Genomic DNA, 19,892 nt, shown 5'->3' with positions numbered 1-19,892 from the left:
AAAATTAAACTAGGTCATAACAAAATTAGCCTACGTAGAGGCATTCTTGCTGGAGCTATCCTCCACGTCGTCCTCCTTGACGAGCCCGGTCTTAACTCCTCGACCTACGGCCTTCAGAGCTCGGGGGGCTAGTGTACTGACTGTACTTCGCACCCGGGCTCCGAGCCCGGATTAGCGATACAAAGCAACCCCGGGCACACGCTGAGTGACGTCAGCCCGGTATTTAGGGCCCGGTATTTGGGTAGATCATTCCCGAACCCGGGGATCTCGTCCCAGATCAGAACTGCCCTCCAATTATATCATACCATATCTCATCATATCATATCATACCATATCATATGATATCTTATCATATCATATCTTATCTCAGGCCCAAGGCCCAAGACAACCCTAATTCACACAAAGGTATGTGCATTATTTATATGAGACTCATACTCCCACAAACGCTAACTTTGGCATCGGAGTCTCTTTTGCAGGTACCTCCCCCATCTTGGAGCACCAACGCATCAGCAAAGGAGGCTCATCGATCTTACTGGACGGTCCACCCCTACGACCAAATTCTGGTAAGAACAATAAATATATATATATATATATATATATATACTTTAAAATGGTTATTAGTGACCAAAAATAATAACTTTAAATTTTAGAAGGATGAAAAATGAATAAAAATATTTTAAAGGAGTAGAACCAAACTTTGTCCATTATAGAGATAAAAAACAACGTCTACAAATTTTAGAAGCATCACAAATAAAGAAAAAAATTTACATAGACAAAAACTAAAACTCATTCATGTTATAGATATCATTTAACCTAATTGGTTACTTTTAGTGGATTTTTTTTCTCAATTATAATTTTTCTATACATAAGACTTGAATCCAGAGCCTTGCTTAACTAGGGAACTGAATTGAATACCACTCAAACCCGCGACTTATAGATTTTTATTTTTTAATAAAATAATAACTTCGTTGTTATGTTTAGTATTTATTGTATATATTATATATTTTTTTTCTTTTTTAAACCAAACATTTGAGTATCATTTATTTCTTTAATGACTACTCTTCTCATAATTAAAACATCTAGATAATAATAAAGAGGTCAAATTTATTAATAGAGATTTTTGAAAAAAATAATACATTTAATATTGAGATTAATTTTATTATAAATTCATATAGAATGTAAAATTTATAATTAACAGTATAATTTTTAGATATTTAAAAAATAATTTTTAATCTATATAATTAATTATTTTTCTATATGTGTGTTTAATTCTCTTTTATATGTCCAAACACACGTTGAATCAACAATGAGCTGAAAGAGTAGAGGATAGTTATTATAACAACATGAAAGATAAATAAATAAATGGGCCCCCCTTCAAGCTCCAACTTCACCTTTGCAATTCTGCTGCTGCAGATGCGTGGCCTCTTTAAGCACTTGTCAGTTGTCAAGAAAAAAGGAAAAGATTAGTTTACTTTATTACGATAATAATTGAAGAAAGAGTAATGAAAAGCTGTTCGCATCCCTCTCTAATAACACGTTCTCAGTTTTAATTTTTTTGTTTTTTATTTTTATTTTTTACTTTTATTTTATGTAGTGGCTTTTGTTGAAATTTTTACTTAAATAATATTTTTTTAAAAAAAAATTACAAAAATATCAACTGTGCAGGTTTATTTACCAATGTAGAACTGTTTACTGTTCATGCTCAGAATTCGGTTCCCCGGGAACCGAATTCTGAGCTTCAAAATCTTATTTTTTTTGTTTTTTCAACTCAGAATTCGGTTCCCGGGGAACCGAATTCTGAGTTACTTTTAATTTTTTTTTTCTCGTGTTTCTGGCCCATTTTGGGCAAATTTTGGAAGTGGAACGGCCCGTTCCGAAATCAGAACGGGCCGTTCTGCTTAAAGACACAGAGGCCTTTTTACGGCCATGCAACGGCCCGTTCCGGAGGACGTTTTCAGGAAGTAGACATTGGTTTGGAACGGGCCGTTCTGGTTTTGGAACGGCCCGTTCTGGGCAAACAGTAAAAAAAAGATTAAATTTTTTATTTTTTATTTTTAAATAAAAAGAATAAAATTAACATAAAAATTATAATAATATCAATTAATCAGGATTCATGAAATAATATTTAATATTAATGTTTAGAAGTTAAGAAACATTTAATATCAGCTATAAATAATATATTTAGACAATCACTTAAGATAATATCTGGCGTTTAAAACGTACAATTATCCCTGAACTATAGGGAATATATTCTCTCCGACTATAATTATCGGATAAAATTTTAACTATTCAATCAATTTTATTAAAATAATATATTTAGACAATCACTTAAGATAATATCTTGTGTTTAAAACGTACAATTATCCCTGAACTATAGGGAATATATTCTCTCCGACTATAATTATCGGATAAAATTTTAATTATTCAATCAATTTTATTAAAATAATATATTTAGACAATCACTTAAGATAATATCTTGCGTTTAAAGCGTACAATTATCCCTGAACTATAAGGAATATATTCTCTCCGACTATAATTATCGGATAAAATTTTAACTATTCAATCAATTTTATTAAAATAATATATTTAGACAATCACTTAAGATAATATCTTGCGTTTAAAACGTACAATTATCCCTAAACTATAGGGAATATATTCTCTCCGACTATAATTATCGGATAAAATTTTAACTATTCAATCAATTTTATTAAAATAATATATTTAAACAATCACTTAAGATAATATCTTGCGTTTAAAACGTACAATTATCCCTGAACTATAGGGAATATATTCTTTTCGACAATATAATTATCGGATAAAATTTTAACTATTCAATCAATTTTATTAAAATAATATATTTAAACAATCACTTAAGATAATATCTTGCGCTTAAAACGTACAATTATCCCTGAACTATAGGGAATATATTCTCTCCAACAATATGATTATCGGATAAAATTTTAACTATTCAATCAATTTTATTAAAATAATATATTTTGTTATAAATTAAATTTAAAAAATTAAGGGTCAAATTATCACATTTCACTATCAAATTGAATCCTGATTAATTGATATTATTATAATTTTTGTTAACTTTATTATTATTATTTTTTAAATAAAAAATAAAAAATTTAATCTTTTTTTACTGTTTGCTCAGAACGGGCCGTTCCAAAACCAGAACGGCCCGTTCCAAACCAAGGTTTACTTCCTGAAAACGTCCTCCGGAACGGGCCGTTTCATGGCCGTTCCAGATTCAAAAACATGTTAAAATTTTGCCTCTGGAACAGGCCGTTCTGGGCCCGTTTTAATTTAAAAAAAAGGCCTCTGTGTCTTTAAGCAGAACGACCCGTTCTGATTTCGGAACGGGCCGTTCCACTTCCAAAATTTGCCCAAAATGGGCCAGAAACACGAAAAAAAAAAAAAAATTTAAAGTAACTCAGAATTTGGTTCCCCGGGAACCGAATTCTGAGTTGCAAAAACAAAAAAAATAAGATTTTGAAGCTCAGAATTCGGTTCCCGGGGAACCGAATTCTGAGCATGAACAGTAAACAGTTTTACATTGGTAAATAAACCTGCACAGTTGATATTTTTGTAATTTTTTTAAAAAAAAAATATTATTTAAGTAAAAATTTCGGCTTTTGTTATCTCAATTACTTTAGCAGATAGTTAATTAACATTTATTGCATTATTATAGTTCAAGGGAAGATGTTTATTAATTTAGACTTAAATAATTTGTTTAGATCCTCAAATTTAAAATTGAAATTTTTAATCATATAATTTTAAAAATTTTATTTTAATTTTTATACTTAATTTTTTTTTAAGTTATTTGTCAAATGTTATTATATAAAATTTTCCTATTAATATTTCTTTTAGTGAAAATAAAATTTTAAACTTAATTGATATTATATAACTGTTTTAATTTTTCATTTTTTATATGTTATTAGTGATTTAAGAGATTGACATAAGATTTTTAAAAATTATAAAATTAAAAAATAATTTTAAATTTAACATATTCAACAAAAATTTATCCTTAATTTGATTGATTAAAAATATATTTAAATCATTATGTGGTTAATTTTTGAATTGTTACACTTTTAGTATTTATGCTAAGAATATAATTGGCGGAAGTTAAATATTAATATTCAACAAGATCCATTTTTTGCACTATGTTGGAAAATTTTAAATTTAACTTAATGGAAATTTGAAACTCGTAATATTTTGTAATTACTACTTTTAAGTTTTTGTTTTTCTTGTTGTGATGAGTTTAGCTATTGAAATTCAAATATGGAAAAGTTGTTTTTAGGATAAAGGGTCTTTTTCTCCCTGCCTCCATATTTATTGAGAAGAATCGATAAGCATAATTAGCAACCATGTTTATCACGATAGGGATGGGTTCTTTATAGGCAGTTTTTGGTGGACAACTCTTTTTAAGAGAACTTTAACTTTATTTAGATTTTACTTTTGCAATTTGGTACGTTCGGAATTATTTAGAGGGTGAAAAGAGATAACAAATTTTACATTGGTTGAAACGTAAGCAATGTAAAATACAAATTTTCATTTTGGTTAAAACGTCACTACAATAAAATAGATTTTTAATGGTATTTAATATTATTTTTAGTGGTAATAAAAATTGTTACAAAATATTTTAGCAGTATTTCTATAATAACCATTATATGCAATGTCGCTAAAAATATTTAGCGACAATTATTATTTTGAATGCTGGTAAAAATTCTTATAATAGTAAAAAAAAATGTATAACTTTTTGTGACATTTTTCACTTTCTACTCGATGTAGGACTTGTAAGATGAGAATTATCTTTTACTTATATATTTTTAATTGTCTTATCTTTTCATTAATTATTTTATCAATAGTCGATGTGGGATTTGGATTTTTCCCAATACCGCCTCAAGTTTAGGAACTATTGAGAATAATAAGTTATAGGTCTAACTTAATTTTACAAAACAAACTTGTAAGATGAGAATTATCATCCATTTATATATTCTTTAATTAATTTATTTCTGGTCGATATGAGAATTAAATTTTTTTAAATAAATAATTGTCGCTAATAATAAATTTTGGTATAATATAAATACATTTTTAGTGGCTATTATATATTAGTCATTAATATCATTTATATTAATTATTATTATCGATAATAATTAATTTTTTTATTGTGCGTATAGTTGATAAAGAAATTTTATATTAATTAAAAAATAACTTAGGTAGAATCCCCTCTTAATTCATTCTCAGACTTTGTTTTTCCTTTTACATGTACTCTCGTTTTTTGTTCTTTTTCCCACTACCGTGACCCCTCCTTTGCACCCTTGACCACCATTTGCAACATACGTTTTCCACACGTTTTCGATGTCAAAGAGTTCTTCTTCATTTGTATATATGGTGATGTCAATGTCTCCATCATTTTTGTGTCCTCCATAGTTGCATCCCATGCTCGCTCCAAATTTGGTGTTTTCTACATTTTAATCTTCTTTTTTTATTCCTATTATCATGGTTTGGTTAATCTTGACTACTGAAAAAAAAAAAGGGACTTCTAAAATAAATTATTTTAGACTTTTAAAATCAGTTTATTTGATCAATTTTGTAAGTAAACTTTTAAATTTGATAATTTGTTAACAAATTTAAAGCGGTATCATGGTGTTCATTGTGACAATATATCAAACACTTACCAACAGGGATAGCGACGACGTTAGAGAGAATGTGAGAAAGATCATGAATGAGAAGAGAGAGTGAGAGACAGTTGTAGGGTATTTAATACTTTCTGAACACGTAATCGACCCTCGAACCCAATTCTGGCTATGAGGGTTATTTTGGTAATTTTAAAAATATTTTCTTTTTTCAATATTTTGAGTAAAATATTGGTGACGTCTCCCTCTAACTTTTTTCTAAAAACATTGATTATAGATTAGTTTGATTTTCCCTTTTTGAAAGCTCTCATTTTCTTCAAGGAAGCTTTTCATTTGGTTTCTTAAGGAATAAAGTATTAATGCTTCTTAAAATATAATCTGACTCTTTAACGAGAGATAAATATAGCATAAATCTGGATCATATATACACTTCGTTTGGTACACTTTGTCTTACAGACGAAATATAACATTTGCTTCATCTAAAGTAGTCTCTTTTTAGATGTAGACACCCAATTTCGTCCGGGGGGCATACAAACAAGATAGGACATCAGAGGGCCCAAAAATCCAAATTAACTTTTTTTAGTGGCCCGAAACGGGCCGTTCCAAAATTGGAACGGGCCGTTCCCAAGTCCAGAACGGACCGTTCTCGAATTGGAACGGGCCGTTCCAAGGCTTCCTCAATGGCCTAAAAATTGTTATCTGGAACGGGCCGTTCTAGACCAGAACGGGTCGTTCCAAAATCGGAACGGGTCGTTCCCAAGTCTGGAACGGACCGTTCTGAAATCAGAACGGGCCGTTCTGGTTCCCCGGAACGGGCCGTTCTGATTTCAGAACAGGCCGTTCTAGGGTACTAAAATGGTACATAACGTTCGGATTCGGAACGGGCCGTTCCGGCCCACATCTGATGCCTATAAATAGAGATCTTTAAAGGGATGTCTAAACCGTTAGTCGCGAGATCGGAAATTTTCGGGTTGCGACAGATGGCGACTCCACTGGGGACGTTTAAAGAGGGTCAGACCCATTTAATTGATGAAGTTAATAAAATAAAAATAATAATTTAAATATTTCTTCCCCTTTACTTTGTTTGCTTCGTTTGTTTGGCTTTATTATTTGTATGCTTATTTAAATTCCGCACATGTTTGAATTAACAAATTGCACACAAACCATAGCACACAACAGTCCCCCTACACCCGGGGGCATGTGGGTATTAAACATAGGAAGTGGTTGACGTACGACCGACCCAAGTTTGGCCTTGGAGCCTGCGAGCCTTGTCAGAAATCACACTCAAGGTGATAACCGGTTACTCTAGCCTGAAATACTGCGACAGTCCTTAGAGTTTGCCAGGTGACGACTACAGAGATACTGGGTCCCTATAATGGGGGCACCTTGGGGGCCTTAAGACCAAAGTGAGGGTAATTAGAACTGCCTTATACAATGCACTTTTTTTAACAGGGACCACAGACCATGGATGTATATGCGACTGTTTGTGGATTGTATGAGCATATGTTTGTTGCATTTTGTCTATTCAAATCATTCATTTATTTTTTATAATTCCCCTAAGGTAAAGAAAAACACAAAAAATTAAAAATGAATTATCATGTGAGAGAAAACCTGGCGTGAAAATAAGATTTGTGAGAAGCATACATTCCTTCCTTTAAAAAAGGGGGGGGGGCATCATGCATTTTCTACAAAATAAAAAAGAAAAAAAGCGGGAACGTGCTATATCATATATTTAGGATCACAAGGGGATTTGTATCAAAGACGAGAAATCAGTGCGACCTCTGTCACATCATAAAATATTATGAAGAGGAACACCAATAACTCACCTCTCGACAAGGATGAGCCATCAAGTCTTTGATAGAAACTCCCTTCATGCATTACCATTTAAATAAACTTGATAGGAAACTATCTTTTCCCTTAAAGGTGGCTTTTCAACATTCCATACTCACATGAGCTCAAAAGATAAAAGCTATGGAAGGCCTAGAGGAAAGAAATCGTGTTCTTAATGAGGAGCTTGAACAACTCAAGGAACAAATGGCTAGAATGCTTGAGGCCATGAATAAATTGCAGCACGATAATAGTACTAGTGTAACGCCCGATTCTAACGCCCAATTTATATAATAATAATTATATATTTTCTTATATAATATTTTCACAATTATATCGTTAACAATATATTTTTTTTTAATAAAGATAAAGGTAAAGAACAATCATATTTTGTGAATTTAATACATGATATATCGTTCTAAAATATTTACAATAATGTATTATTTTACACAATATATTTTTCTTTTACTTTTATTACAATATTTACATTGATAGTGAAAATAAATTTACAAAAATTGTAATAGATTCATCAAATAGCCTCCACATTCCAATTCCTTCCAAGGAAGACAACAGCTATAACATCTGCAAAATGATCTGGAATCCAAAGTAGATCCATCTATTTTGTAATATATTTAATTTATAAAAACAAAGAAAAGAGAGGAGTAAGAACAATATAAAATATGAACACCTTAATAATTATTATAGACAAAAATAATCAAAGGTTAAGCAAATAAATGAGGTTAGGGACACCCCACTAAATAAATGTACATAAAAAATAACATAAAAATAGTAGTAGACAAAATTTTAAAGAGATAAGGTTCTCCTCCCCCTTACCTGGATAAGTAGGAGCTAAAACTTGAGCAGAACCTCCCCCTTCTGGATTCCGTCTTTCTTTCCCTCTCTTTCTCTCTTTCTCTCTTTCTTTCTCTTTCTCTCTCTCTCTCTCTCTCTCTCTCTCTCTCTCTCTCTCTTTCTCTCTCTAAATTTCCATTTCTGGCTGTATGATTTTTCACAGCCCCCTGCCTCCTATTTATAGGCAATCTGACGCACCCGGAACGGCCCGTACTGATTTCGGAACGGCCCGTTCCGGAATGTTCAAATATGCGTAAAATTCTCAACTGGAACGGCCCGTTCTAATATCGGAACAGCCCGTTTTCAAAAAGCAGAACGGTCCGTTCTGAAACCCGAACGACCCGTTCTCAATCTCAGCAGAACGGCCCGTTCTCCCTCCGGAACGGCCCGTTCTCCTTGTTGGAACGGCCCGTTCTGGGCCCGTTCTCAACTTGAAATTTCAGTATATTTTTATTGCTTGGAACGGCCCGTTCCAATTTTGGAACAGCCCGTTCCAGGTTACCCTTTTACCCCTCAAACTTTAATAAAATTGCGAAAATGCCATTAATAATAAAATTACAAAAATACCCTTATTCCTTTATTAAAATTACAAAATGCCATTAATTACAAAAATACCTTTTAAAAAAAAATAATTGGAGTGTTACAATTCTCCCCTCCTTTTAGAAATTTCGTCCCCGAAATTTACCTGAAAACAGAAATGGATAAGCTTCTCGCATCTTGCTTTCTAATTCCCATGTAGCACTTTTTTATCTAATGTTCATAAGTACAAGATGCGCAAACTCAGTAAGTCTATCCATAAGATCAAATTTCTTAAGAATATCATACATAACTACAACTAAGTCCATGGATACAGAATCTTATTTCCAAATTAGGACGTCTAAAGACTGTAAAAATATTAAAGACTCTAGTGTTTCACCTCAAACTTTTGGCATATTATATACTAGTATCCAAATTCCTCTACTTCTCTTTTCTCCTTAGGCTATGCTTCCGCTGCACAACTCTGATACATTTTAGTATCTCCTAAATGAATACTAAAAGTACTTTTATGTCCTTCTTCTAAAATCATCTTCCTTAATTCGAGATTACTAAACACATAGATTCTATCTTTGAATCTCAAAACATCATCAACTTTCAAGCGTAAAGGGCTATTTATACCTCTACCAATCTTTTCCACTTAGCTCACTAAAAAAGGATTTAACTCCTGAGTCCTCTAATCACATCTATTAATCTATTAGTCCTTTCAACATACTCAATTCAATGTTCCTAAGGGTGAGCTTACACATCACACTTAAGTTTCTAAATTCTTCAATCAAATCCAATCCTTAAATAATCAAAAATAATATATCAGTGATCATCATAATCAAGGCATCTGTCACAATATTGATTTAACTTTTGTGAGTCTTTCCACAACCTTTCCAAAGATCAAACACTGAAGCATAAGTTCACTAGGTACACATACCAGATCTCTAATTTCACCATTCCATCTACACCCAAGTCAAACTTAAATTTCTAATGTGAGCAAAGATACATCCCTTTAACCATAAGAGGAGATATATACAGAGCTTTCGTACTCAAAGTATCGATTACCACATTGGCTTTTTCCAAATAACAACTAAAATTAAAATCTTAATCATTAACAGTTTTGAACTATCTCTTTGTCTCATATTCAACTCCTTTTGATCAATTAAGTGTAAGATTCTTATGATCACTAAATATCTCAAACTTAGAATCATACCAGTAATGTCTCCAAAATCTTAAGTGTAAATATTACAATCTCTAATTCAAGGTTATGGGTAAGGTAATAATTTTTTTTTCATGAATTTTTTCTTCATACCTAGATACCTAGAAATATAAGCTACTACCTTTCCTTCTTACATCAACGATCCACTCAAACCCGTTTTCGAAGCATCACTATATAACACATAACACTTACTAAAATCTGATAATCTTAACACTAGGCAATATTTCCTTAAGAGTTTAAAAACTACTTTCACACTTACTATTCCATAAAGGCAACCCTCTCTTTTTGGTGAATCCAGACAAAAGTAATGATATCTTAGAAATTTTCTCAATAAATCTCCTATATTAATAAGTTAATGCAAGAAAGCTCTTAACCTCACTAATTGACTTAGGTATCTCCCATTTAAATACAATTTCTAGATAGATCTATATCATATCTCCACTAGAAATTACAAGACCTAGAAAATTCACTTTATACAATAAAAATTCATACTTAGATAACTTAACGTAATGTTGTTTTGGATATATCTTCACCCTTAACTCCAATATGATGATATCACATCCTAAGGTCAATCTCACTAAACACACAAATATTCATTAATTGATCCCTAAAGTTATCTATCCACATATCAACATACATGCATATCAAATCATATCAAAATACTTACTTTAATCCTTCATATATACCATCCTTAAGCATGTATGAATCAATTACCGTTTACTACGTATAGCCTGTACATGAACAACCTTTTTCCCCATAACATCATACAACCTTAAAGAAACTTTTGATCCACAATACAACACCTCAGAATATCAGAATAAAATTGATTTCCTAATAACTCACAAACATCATATGATAACATATATATCCCTTTAACAACTATCAAAGAAAATGATACATAGAAAATTATACTCATCCAAATGATCTCAAACCTATCACCAAAAGAAAGCTAACAGGATAAGCTATCACTCTTGTAACATCCTAAATTTTTAATTAATTAAATTTTAATTAATTACTATTTTTATGAAAATAATTTATATCATTTTATTTAGTAATTTTATAAAATTGCAGTAGATTCTAAATAATAATAATTATATTTACGAGAGAAACTTGAGTCTAGTAGTTATTTATATTTATATTCTAGAGAGCAGAAAATAAATTAGTATTTTAAATAATTATAGAAGTTGAAACTGTTTTATTTTTTAATTATTTATTTACCATTTTAATTAAATAGAGGGGGATGGGCGGGTGAGTATGGGTCTGGCCCAGTCGGAATTATTAGAGGGGTTTTGGGGGTAGTCAGTTACCTAATATTCATTTTAACGTCAGACGCTTGAAGGAAGAGGGGAGAGGAGAAAATTCTTGAAGGAAGGCGTAAAGTGTTCAGATTGCTCCGTCGTTCTTCTGTTGGCCTTCGTTCATCATCCTTAAGGTACGGGGGGATGGGTTTCTTCATATGAGAATATAGGGGTGTTCGGGTAGTGAGGGCAATCCCTAAGTCCCTCTAGGAACTCTATTTAAAATTCTGAACGATTATCTGTGCAATCGATGTTCTAAATTCTTAATTCATTTGGAAGGACTTATTTCTTGAATTGTCTTTGAATTCCATTGGGGCTTTCTTGTTAATTCTTTATCCTTAAATTTGATGACTTGAATTTTATGTGTTAAGAAGAGTTTAGATTTTTTTTTGTAAAACCAATGGAAACCAATTTTTGAGGCTTGAGATGTGTATTGATTGATTTGGAACGTATGAAGAATATAAATGGAGTTAAACTGAACCAACGGGGTGTAGAAGTAGTGAAAATTGGTAAAAACCTTGTTGGAACTCGTAAAACGCAGGTTTAATTGCACAGAGGGGAGTCTGGGCAGAGATTTGGGCGCTCAGCGCCAGTTTTGGGCGTCGGGCGTCGGGACCCCGACATACGTTTGTAATTTTGCGATATCTTTCTGTGTAGTTATCCAAATCGAGTGCCGTTTGTTTTTTTAGAAACTAGACATCTGGGGCTACCATTTAGACACAAGAATCGTGTAAAAATATTAATATTTTATCAAGTTATGTGACTTGAAATTTGAGCCTTCCAATCTGTGTGCGAACCACAACATCAATTTTTGTGAGCCCTGAATGGTAACCTAAACGACTTTATTAGGATTTTTGTTCTTCATGAAAGTTGTAGATATTGATGTTATGATTCTAATGGATTTGGGATCACTTAGAAAGGATATGTATATCTCGAGTTATGGTTAAATTATTAACTGAATGTCATAGATATTGTGATGTGTGTGAAGAATTATGTGAAATTTGTGATCTATGATGTTGATAACTTAATGATAGGTACCTAGCATGTGAGGATTATATTGCATGGATTGTTATTGACATGTGATGATGTTATATAATGGAGATGCATTAATTATGAGTTACGTGGGATGCATGAGTTGCATGAGACTTATGAGTTGCATGTGGTGCTTGAGAAGCCAGACGTGGCTATATTGCATTGGACCCTGGGCCCAGAGAGGGGTTGAGACAGGGGGGACCATGACGGGAGTCATTCCATGCGTGGGCCGTTGGGTGTTTAACTGCGCAGCTCACTGGCCACAGAGGGTTTAACGGTGGGTGGATTGCCTTTGCACGGGCCGCTGGGTGTTTAACCGTGCAACATACCGGCCTTGGGAGGGTGTGAGAACGGTATGCCCGCATTGGCAACAACTAAGGGAATTGACGAGGTACGCCCATTGTGCGGAGTGCCAAGTTGAGACTCTTAGGAGAGGAGATGTGTATGAGCATATAGTGAGCATGTGTATGAAAGCTTGTATGATTGAAAAAAAAATGATGTTTGGTAATTATATTAGATGTATTTGTTGTTTATATTTAATGATGATATTTTGGTGCACGGTGTGGGGTGGGAATTGGGTAGCTCTATGTTCATATATGATGTTATCTATCTCTCACCGTCCTGTTTTTATGTGGTTTTCTTTTAGGTGAAGATGAAGGCACTCATAGTGTTGAGTTCTAAAGGGAAAGGGTTCTGCTCTGATAGGATGTGACATTGGGGCATGAATTTAGGATGCTTTAGTTATGAATTGTTATTTGTCGTTTGAGGAGACTTATTTTTAAGAGTTTTATATTCACCTTATATTTGTAAATTCTGGATTCCTTTCATTTTCTTTAGAGACCTTGATAATTTTCTTTTAAGAGTAAAACTTTATTATTATTATTATTATTATTTCTATTTATTTCAAGACTTGTGAACCTATGAGTTTTTATTAAAATATGTGGACCCTTCTTGATGTTATATTTATTGAATTATTCTTATTGTTGTTACTTATTTATTATGGGGTAGAAGGGTGTCACATTTAGTGGTATCAGAGCCTGGTTGATTCATTCGGCCTTGAGTTATGAGCTTGCTATGTTTCTGTGGGTTGTGCTGTGATGTTGTTTAACTGAGATGATTGTTTTAATTGGTTTGTTTTGTTTTGACTCTCTACTTTTCTGTGAATCAGAAAAGTGATGTCTGGGGGAGGTAGGAATGATCGTGCTATCGCTGAGGCCTTGATGGCTATGGCTCAGGCTGTAGGCAACCTGAACCAACATCAAGAAGTGGACTGGCTTGCTCGGTTCCAGAGGAACCATCCACCTACCTTCCGTGGTGGCTATGACCCGGATGGTGCTGCTGACTGGATGTTTGAGGTGGAGAAGATATTCCAAGCTATTGAATGTCCACAGGTACAGAGGGTATCTTTGGCTGCCTTCATGTTGTCTGTTGATGCTGGAATCTGGTGGCAGAGTACCTACCAGAGGATGATTGCTGAGGGTACTCCGATGACGTGGGATAATTTTAAGAGGTTGTTTTTGGAGAAGTATTTCCCACAAGATATTCGCAACAAAAAGCAGGTGGAGTTCCTTGAGCTGAAGCAAGGGGATGATATTGTGGCAGATTATGTGGCCAAGTTTGAGGCACTGGTACGATTCTGTCCCGCTTATGAGGGTGTTGCAAATGAGGAAGCGAAATGTGTGAAATTTATTAGTGGTCTTCGACCAGAAATCAAGCAAGCTTTCAACTACCAGGGCATTGCTAGATTCCACGAGCTGGTGAACAAGTGCAGAGTTTATGATGAAGATAATCGGGCTAGAGTTGCTCACTACAAAAGTGGAGGGCCTGTAAGGAATCAGAGCAGGCATGGGTCTTCTAGCAGGAGTAAGCCTTACTCTCGTCCTGCTGGAAATTCAAACAGTAACGGGGGTAGTGAGGGTTCGGTGCATAGGAGGAGTCAAGCTCCATCCACGAGCCAGACATCTAGAGCTGGGAATACTGGTTCTACTCCTTCCTTCACTTGCTTCAAGTGTAGGAGGCCAGGGCACCGAGCTAATCAATGTGGGGATAGGGAGGTCACCTGTTTCAGATGTAATGAGCGGGGGCACATTTATCGAGATTGTCCTCGTGCACAGCAAGGACCAGTGACGGCTAGTGGAGAGGCTAGGGGGAGTGCTAGTGCTAGTCGGGGTACCGGTATCAGCAGGAGTGCTAGTGCTAGCGGCAGTGCCAGTAAGCCGAAAGCTACAGGGAGAGTATTTGCCTTGAGTGGTACTGAAGTCGCTCAATCCGACGACTTGATCCAAGGTATGGGTTTCATTGCTGGAATTCCTTTAGTTGTATTGTTTGATTCGGGTGCGACTCATTCGTTCATATCACATGCTTGTGTTTCCAAATTGAGATTGCCTGTTTCTTCCTTACCTTTTGTATTGAGTGTGGAGACGCCAACTAGTGGGTCAGTTTCTACGTCCGGCGTATGCTTGAATTGTTCTGTTCATATTAATGGTAGAGACTTCTTAGTTGACTTAATTTGTTTGCCTCTGAGTCAGCTAGACATCATTCTTGGTATGAACTGGTTATCTTCCAACCATGTTCTTTTGAACTGTGCTGATAAAACTGTTGTTTTTGGTCAACCCCTTGAGAGAAAGAGCAAAGACTTTTTGACTGCCAACCAGGTCGAGGTGTCTCTGAGAGAAGATGCCCAGGTATACATGTTACTAGCTTCTTTGAGTTCTGAGAGTAGCGCTGTCTTGGATAGATTACCTATAGTATGCGATTACCCTGATGTGTTCTCTGAGGATATGTCTAATCTACCACCCGAGAGGGAGACAGAGTTTTCCATAGACTTAATACCGGGGACGGGACCCATTTCAGCTGCACCTTATAGGATGTCGCCCTTGGAGTTAGCCGAGCTTAAGAAACAACTAGAGGAGCTGTTAGAGAAGAAGTTTGTGAGACCTAGTGTATCACCTTGGGGAGCACCTGTCCTATTAGTGAAGAAGAAGGATGGTAGCATGAGGTTGTGTATAGATTACCGCCAACTCAATAAGGTAACGATTAAAAATAAATATCCATTGCCTAGGATTGATGACCTTATGGACCAACTGGTGGGGGCATGTGTGTTTAGTAAGATTGATCTTAGGTCAGGTTACCATCAGATTAGAGTGAAAGAGGAGGACATACCCAAAACTGCATTTAGGACTAGATATGGACATTATGAATACCTTGTAATGCCTTTTGGTGTGACTAATGCTCCTGCAATTTTTATGGATTATATGAACTGAATTTTTCATCCGTACTTGGATAAATTTGTAGTTGTCTTTATAGATGACATACTCATTTATTCCAAAACTAAAGAGGAGCATGAAGAGCACTTAAAGGTAGTACTTGAGATTTTAAGAGAGAAACAGTTGTATGCTAAATTGTCTAAGTGTGATTTCTGGTTAGAAAAGGTGAGTTTCTTAGGTCATGTGATTTCAAAGGGGGGGGTCGGTGTAGATCCTTCTAAGGTAGAAGCTGTGCTTAAGTGGGAATCCCCTAAATCTGTGAGCGAGATTAGAAGTTTCCTTGGACTAGCTGGGTATTATAGGAGGTTTATAGAGGGGTTTTCTAAGATAGCATTGCCTTTGACTGAATTGACTAGAAAGGGAGTTCCCTTTGTATGGAATAGTAGGTGTGAGACTAGTTTCCAAACCCTTAAGGAAAAATTGACTAGTGCACCAGTTCTAGTTTTGCCTGACCTTAATAAACCTTTTGTGGTATATTGTGATGCTTCTAAGATGGGGCTAGGTGGAGTGTTGATGCAAGAGGGAAAGGTAGTAGCTTATGCTTCTAGGCAGTTGAAAATCCATGAGAGAAATTACCCTACCCATGATCTTGAATTGGCAGCTGTAGTATTTGTTTTAAAGATTTGGAGACACTATTTGTATGGTTCTAAATTCGAGGTTTTTAGCGACCATAAGAGCCTTAAGTATCTGTTCGATCAGAAAGAGTTAAATATGAGACAAAGGAGATGGCTTGAGTTCTTGAAGGACTATGATTTTGAGTTGAGTTATCACCCAGGTAAGGCAAATGTCGTAGCGGACGCTTTAAGCAGAAAATCACTTCACATATCTTCCTTGATGATTAGAGAGATGGACCTTCTAGCTCAGTTTAGGGATCTAAGTTTAGCTTGTGAGACTACCTCTAGTAGCATAAGATTAGGCATGATTCGTGTAAGCAATGACATGTTGAAGGAGATTAGAGATGCTCAGTTAGAGGATTCATTCTTAGTGGCTAGGCGAGAGGCGATAGAAGGAGGTAGTGGTGGAGAGTTTGTATTGGGTAGCGATGGAGTAGTAAGATTTGGTGACCGTGTGTGTGTACCTAGTGAGGCTACCCTTAGGCGTTTGATACTTGAAGAGGGGCATAAAAGCAAACTTAGTTTCCATCCAGGTTCAACCAAAATGTATCAAGACTTGAAGAAGATGTTTTGGTGGCCTAGAATGAAGAGAGACATAGAGGAGTTTGCGAGTGCTTGCCTAGTATGCCAGAAGGCTAAGGTAGAACACCAAAAACCTTTAGGATTACTTCAACCCTTGAGTATACCAGAGTGGAAGTGGGATAGCATTTCCATGGACTTTGTAGTTGCTTTGCCTAGGACTGTGGGAGGGCACGATTCTATTTGGGTGATTGTAGATAGATTGACCAAGTGTGCACATTTCTTACCTATTAATATTAAGTATTCCCTAGAGAAACTTGCTAAGCTTTACATTAGTGAAATTGTGAGATTGCATGGTGTACCATCTAGCATAGTTTCAGATAGAGACCCTAGGTTTACTTCTAGATTTTGGGAGAGTTTGCAACAAGCATTGGGGACTCAGCTTAGACTTAGTTCAGCTTATCACCCTCAAACCGACGGTCAGACTGAGAGAACTATACAGTCATTAGAGGATTTACTTAGAGCCTGCGTGTTAGATCAAGGGGGTAGTTGGGATAACTTCTTACCTTTGATAGAGTTTACATATAATAATAGTTTTCATTCTAGCATAGGCATGGCACCTTATGAAGCACTATATGGTAGGAGGTGTAGAACACCTTTGTGTTGGTGTGAGCCGGGAGATAATCTTGTTTTAGGACCGGAGGTAGTACAACAAACCACAGAGAAGGTTAAGTTAATTCAAGATAGAATGAGAACAGCCCAGGGTAGACAAAAGAGTTATGCTGATAAGAGGAGGAAGGACTTAGAATTCAAAGAAGGAGATCATGTATTCCTGAAAGTCACTCCATGGACTGGGGTTGGTAGAGCATTGAAGTCTAAAAAGCTTACACCTCGTTTCATCGGTCCGTATCAAATTCTTAAGAGAGTCGGTACAGTGGCTTATCAAATCGCTTTACCTCCACATTTGTCAAATCTTCATAATGTATTCCATGTTTCTCAACTTCGAAAATACATCCATGATCCTTCGCATGTGATTGAGTCGGATCATCTTGAAGTTAAGGAAAACTTGACAGTAGAAACCATACCGGTGAGAGTTGAGGATCGAATGGTGAAACAACTTCGAGGTAAGGAAATTCCTTTGGTTAAGGTGGTCTGGGGTGGAGCAACGCCGGAAAATGCTACTTGGGAACTTGAGGAGAAGATGAAGGATTCTTACCCGGAATTGTTTGCTTCAGGTAAATTCGAGGACGAATTTTCTTTTAGGAGGGGAGAGTTGTAACATCCTAAATTTTTAATTAATTAAATTTTAATTAATTACTATTTTTATGAAAATAATTTATATCATTTTATTTAGTAATTTTATAAAATTGCAGTAGATTCTAAATAATAATAATTATATTTACGAGAGAAACTTGAGTCTAGTAGTTATTTATATTTATATTCTAGAGAGCAGAAAATAAATTAGTATTTTAAATAATTATAGAAGTTGAAACTGTTTTATTTTTTTTAATTATTTATTTACCATTTTAATTAAATAGAGGGGGATGGGCGAGTGAGTATGGGCCTGGCCCAGTCGGAATTATTAGAGGGGTTTTGGGGGTAGTCAGTTACCTAATATTCATTTTAACGTCAGACGCTTGAAGGAAGAGGGGAGAGGAGAAAATTCTTGAAGGAAGGCGTAAAGTGTTCAGATTGCTCTGTCGTTCTTCTGTTGGCCTTCGTTCATCATCCTTAAGGTACGGGGGGATGGGTTTCTTCATATGTGAATATAGGGGTGTTCAGGTAGTGAGGGAAATCCCTAAGTCCCTCTAGGAACTCTATTTAAAATTCTGAACGATTATCTGTGCAATCGATGTTCTAAATTCTTAATTCATTTGGAAGGACTTATTTCTTGAATTGTCTTTGAATTCCATTGGGGCTTTCTTGTTAATTCTTTATCCTTAAATTTGATGACTTGAATTTTATGTGTTAAGAAGAGTTTAGATTTTTTTTTGTAAAACCAATGGAAACCAATTTTTGAGGCTTGAGATGTGTATGGATTGATTTGGAACGTATGAAGAATATAAAAGGAGTTAAACTGAACCAACGGGGTGTAGAAGTAGTGAAAATTGGTAAAAACCTTGTTGGAACTCGTAAAACGCAGGTTTAATTGCACAGAGGGGAGTCTGGGCAGAGATTTGGGCGCTCAGCGCCAGTTTTGGGCGTCGGGCGTCGGGACCCCGACATACGTTTGTAATTTTGTGATATCTTTCTGTGTAGTTATCCAAATCGAGTGCCGTTTGTTTTGTTAGAAACTAGACATCTGGGGCTACCATTGGGACACAAGAATCGTGTAAAAATATTAATATTTTATCAAGTTATGTGAGTTGCAATTTGAGCCTTCCAATCTGTGTGCGAACCACAACATCAATTTTTGTGAGCCCTGAATGGTAACCTAAACGACTTTATTAGGATTTGTGTTCTTCATGAAAGTTGTAGATATTGATGTTAGGATTCTAATGGAGTTGGGATCACTTAGAAAGGATATGTATATCTCGAGTTATGGTTAAATTATTAACTGAATGTCATAGATATTGTGATGTGTGTGAAGAATTATGTGAAATTTGTGATCTATGATGTTGATAACTTAATGATAGGTACCTATCATGTGAGGATGATATTGCATGGATTGTTATTGACATGTGATGATGTTATATAATGGAGATGCATTAATTATGAGTTACGTGGGATGCATGAGTTGCATGAGACTTATGAGTTGCATGTGGTGCTTGAGAAGCCAGACGTGGCTATATTGCATTGGACCCTGGGCCCAGAGAGGGGTTGAGACAGGGGGGACCATGACGGGAGGGATTTCATGCGTGGGCCGTTGGGTGTTTAACTGCGCAACTCACTGGCCATAGAGGGTTTAACGGTGGGTGGATTGCCTTTGCACGGGCCGCTGGGTGTTTAACCCTGCAACATACCGGCCTTGAGAGGGTGTGAGAACGGTATGCCCGCATTGGCAACAACTAAGGGAATTGACGAGGTACGCCCATTGTGCGGAGTGCCAAGTTGAGACTCTTAGGAGAGGAGATGTGTATGAGCATATAGTGAGCATGTGT

General features: G+C 35.3%; 2 protein-coding genes across 2 annotated transcripts; both read left to right on the top strand.

Annotated features, from left to right (window-relative positions):
• Positions 1–13,567: 13,567 nt before the first annotated feature.
• On the top strand, positions 13,568–17,052 carry LOC145950438 (uncharacterized). Its single transcript, XM_083061527.1, has 3 exons — positions 13,568–15,322; positions 16,358–16,912; positions 17,011–17,052. Exons 1-3 carry the CDS (start codon positions 13,568–13,570, stop codon positions 17,050–17,052), a joined length of 2,352 nt encoding a protein of 783 aa, XP_082917653.1.
• A 343-nt stretch (positions 17,053–17,395) lies between these two features.
• Positions 17,396–18,900, top strand: LOC145950923 (uncharacterized). Its single transcript, XM_083062865.1, has one exon. The coding sequence runs from the start codon at positions 17,405–17,407 to the stop codon at positions 18,068–18,070; it is 666 nt and encodes a 221-aa protein (XP_082918991.1). The 5' UTR covers positions 17,396–17,404; the 3' UTR covers positions 18,071–18,900.
• The last annotated feature ends 992 nt before the right edge of the window (positions 18,901–19,892 follow it).

Source organism: Cajanus cajan, chromosome 8, assembly GCF_000230855.2.
Source record: "Cajanus cajan strain Asha chromosome 8, NIPB_CcT2T_4, whole genome shotgun sequence".
Lineage (NCBI taxonomy): Eukaryota > Viridiplantae > Streptophyta > Magnoliopsida > Fabales > Fabaceae > Cajanus > Cajanus cajan.
Note: the sequence above shows the minus strand (reverse complement) of the source record. Positions and strands in the feature narration are given on the sequence as shown.